Source organism: Phodopus roborovskii, unplaced genomic scaffold, assembly GCF_943737965.1.
Source record: "Phodopus roborovskii unplaced genomic scaffold, PHOROB, whole genome shotgun sequence".
NCBI lineage: Eukaryota > Metazoa > Chordata > Mammalia > Rodentia > Cricetidae > Phodopus > Phodopus roborovskii.
Genome location: NW_026126517.1, coordinates 16,948,800 through 16,951,275, shown reverse-complemented (window position 1 = coordinate 16,951,275; position 2,476 = coordinate 16,948,800). Strand labels below are relative to the sequence as shown.

Here is a 2,476-nt window from a genome sequence, read left to right as displayed (position 1 = left end):
TTGTAACTCTAATTGGCATCTGCCAAATGTGCTAAGATGGTGTGAGGGAGTTTCTAAATAATTTTCCTTGGAAAAATTTACCCCCAAATGGAATAAAAATAGCTTTTCTCAACCCAAGTTACAATAGTTTAAAGATTTTAAACAATGCTCAAGAAGTGGCAATAAGAATAATAAAGGAAAACTAAGAGGAGGAGAGCAGGGGACAGGGGTGGAGATTTTGCCCCTGGTCATTCACTTTGCATTTCATGTATCTTTCTGTTTGTTTTATGTGTCATCTTGGAACCTTAGCAACACCCTGGGACAAGTGACAGTAACTCACAGAATCCCACAGAGTACCACATAGATTGAATCAACAACCAGGGAGCCTACATGGGACTGAACTAAACCCTCTGCATGTATGTGACCACTATGCAGCTTGATTTTCTTTGGGACTCCTAACACTGAACACAGAGACGGTGTTTGACTCTTTGTGAACGTGTGTGTGTGTGTGTGTGTGTGTGTGTGTGTGTGTGTGTGTGTGTGTGTGTGTGTGTAACTCTCCAGTATTTTTTATACATTTTTATTTATTTTACATTGCCATTGCCAGGCTCTGTACCTTATTGTTTACCAAAGGACATATAACTTTTGTAACATTCTTTCTTAATACCTCAAGCCTTCTAGAGAAAAATGTATTAAAGCTAGGTGATTAAAGAAGCAAGGTAGAATTGGAACAAAGTGTTATGGGCATAAGGGTCCATGGCATTCTTAGTATTTGTTTACACTGTTGATTCTGTGAAATTCTGATATGTTCACTGAATTTGAATTTGACAGCTCTAATAGTAAAATTATCAAACTATCCTAGCAAATGAGTAATAATACCAGGTACATAAAAATAACCAGTACTGATTCCAAATATGACCCCCGTCATAAAACTGGGGAACCAGCATTGGACCAAACCAAGCCTTGTAAATTCAGATGTCAGTTAGGAGGCCTGGGAAGTCTATGAGACCTCTGACAATGAAACCAGTATTTATCCCTAGTGTAGACTTTGGCTACTCTCTTAGCCTGGATACCCAGGGAAGGTCCAAGGCCCTCCCCCAAATGATAAGATAGACTTTTATGATCCCTCATGGAAGGCCTCAGCCTCCCTGGGGAATGAATGGGGGGTGAAATGGGGGATGGGTGGGGAGGATAGGAGGATAGTAGGGAGAGAGAACTGGGATTGATATGTAAAATAAGATTGTATCTAAAATTAAAAAAGTATAATTAAAAAATAAATTGGGTCACATAAATAATTCTCTCGTTACATGTGATTACATAAATGATTTTCTTTGAAATATTTTCTTCAATGCAACAGTAACATCCTTATTCCTCAGGCTGTAGATCATAGGGTTTAGCATGGGTACAATACTGATATAAAACACGGAGGACACTTTCCCTTGGTCCATTGAATTCATTGATGATGGTTGCAAGTACATGAATGCTAGAGATCCAAAGAAGAAAACAACAGCTGAGATGTGGGAACCACAAGTACTGAAGGCTTTGGACCTGCCTTCAGCGGATTGAATGAGGAGGACGCTAGCAATAATGAAGATGTAGGAAGTAATAATGGTAAGGATTGGGACAAAGATGTTCAATGTACCAAAACATAGAATCAACAATTCATTGATATAGATATTAGAGTGTGCAAGCTTCAAGAGAGAAAGAAGATCACAGAAATAGTGGTTGATCATATCTAATTTGCAGAACTGAATCCTTATCATGAAGCCCGTGTGAACAGATGCACAAAGCACACCAATAATATACACTCCTGAAATCAAGGAAATGTAAATCTGATAGGACATAGTTACATTGTAAAGTAAGGGGTTACAGATGGCAACATAGCAGTCATATGTCATTGCAGCTAATATGTAACACTCTGCAATGGCAAAAATGAGGAAGAAATAGAGCTGAGTCATGCAGGCAGGGTAGGGGATGAGGTTCTTTTCTTTCACAAAGCTCACCAGCATTTTAGGGGTAACAACTGTGGACTGGCAGAAGTCAATGAAGGACAGACTGCTGAGAAAATAATACATGGGGGTGTGCAGGTGGGAACTGAGCCCAATCAGTGTGATCATGCCCAGATTCCCCACCAGAGTGACCACATAGATTCCCATGAAGAGAAGGAAGAGGGGCATCTGGAGTCCCGGTTTCTCTGTGAGCCCAGTCAAGAGGAACTCAGTCACTGTGCAGTGGGTTCCTGCTGCCATGTTCTTCATTCAGATCCTGAAGGAATAAATTCATTGAATGGGTTGTGGTGACACATATTTTAATGCCAGTACACTGGAGGCAGAAGCAGACAGATCTCTATGAGTGCAAGTCCATCCAAATCCACAAAAACACATAAACAAAAACAATATTTTAAGGTTATTATCATGACATTATTTTTCTTTTTTGTGTACAGGATGTCCCCTTAAGAATTATTTCAGTCTTGGAATACCTTTGCTCTCTATATAAT

At 39.6% G+C, this 2,476-nt stretch overlaps 1 protein-coding gene across 1 annotated transcript; it reads right to left on the bottom strand.

Moving 5' to 3' along the window:
* Positions 1-1,292: 1,292 nt before the first annotated feature.
* LOC127231346 (olfactory receptor 1537-like) lies at positions 1,293-2,237 on the bottom strand. The gene has a single exon (XM_051196886.1). The coding sequence runs from the start codon at positions 2,235-2,237 to the stop codon at positions 1,293-1,295; it is 945 nt and encodes a 314-aa protein (XP_051052843.1).
* Between the last annotated feature and the right edge of the window lie 239 nt (positions 2,238-2,476).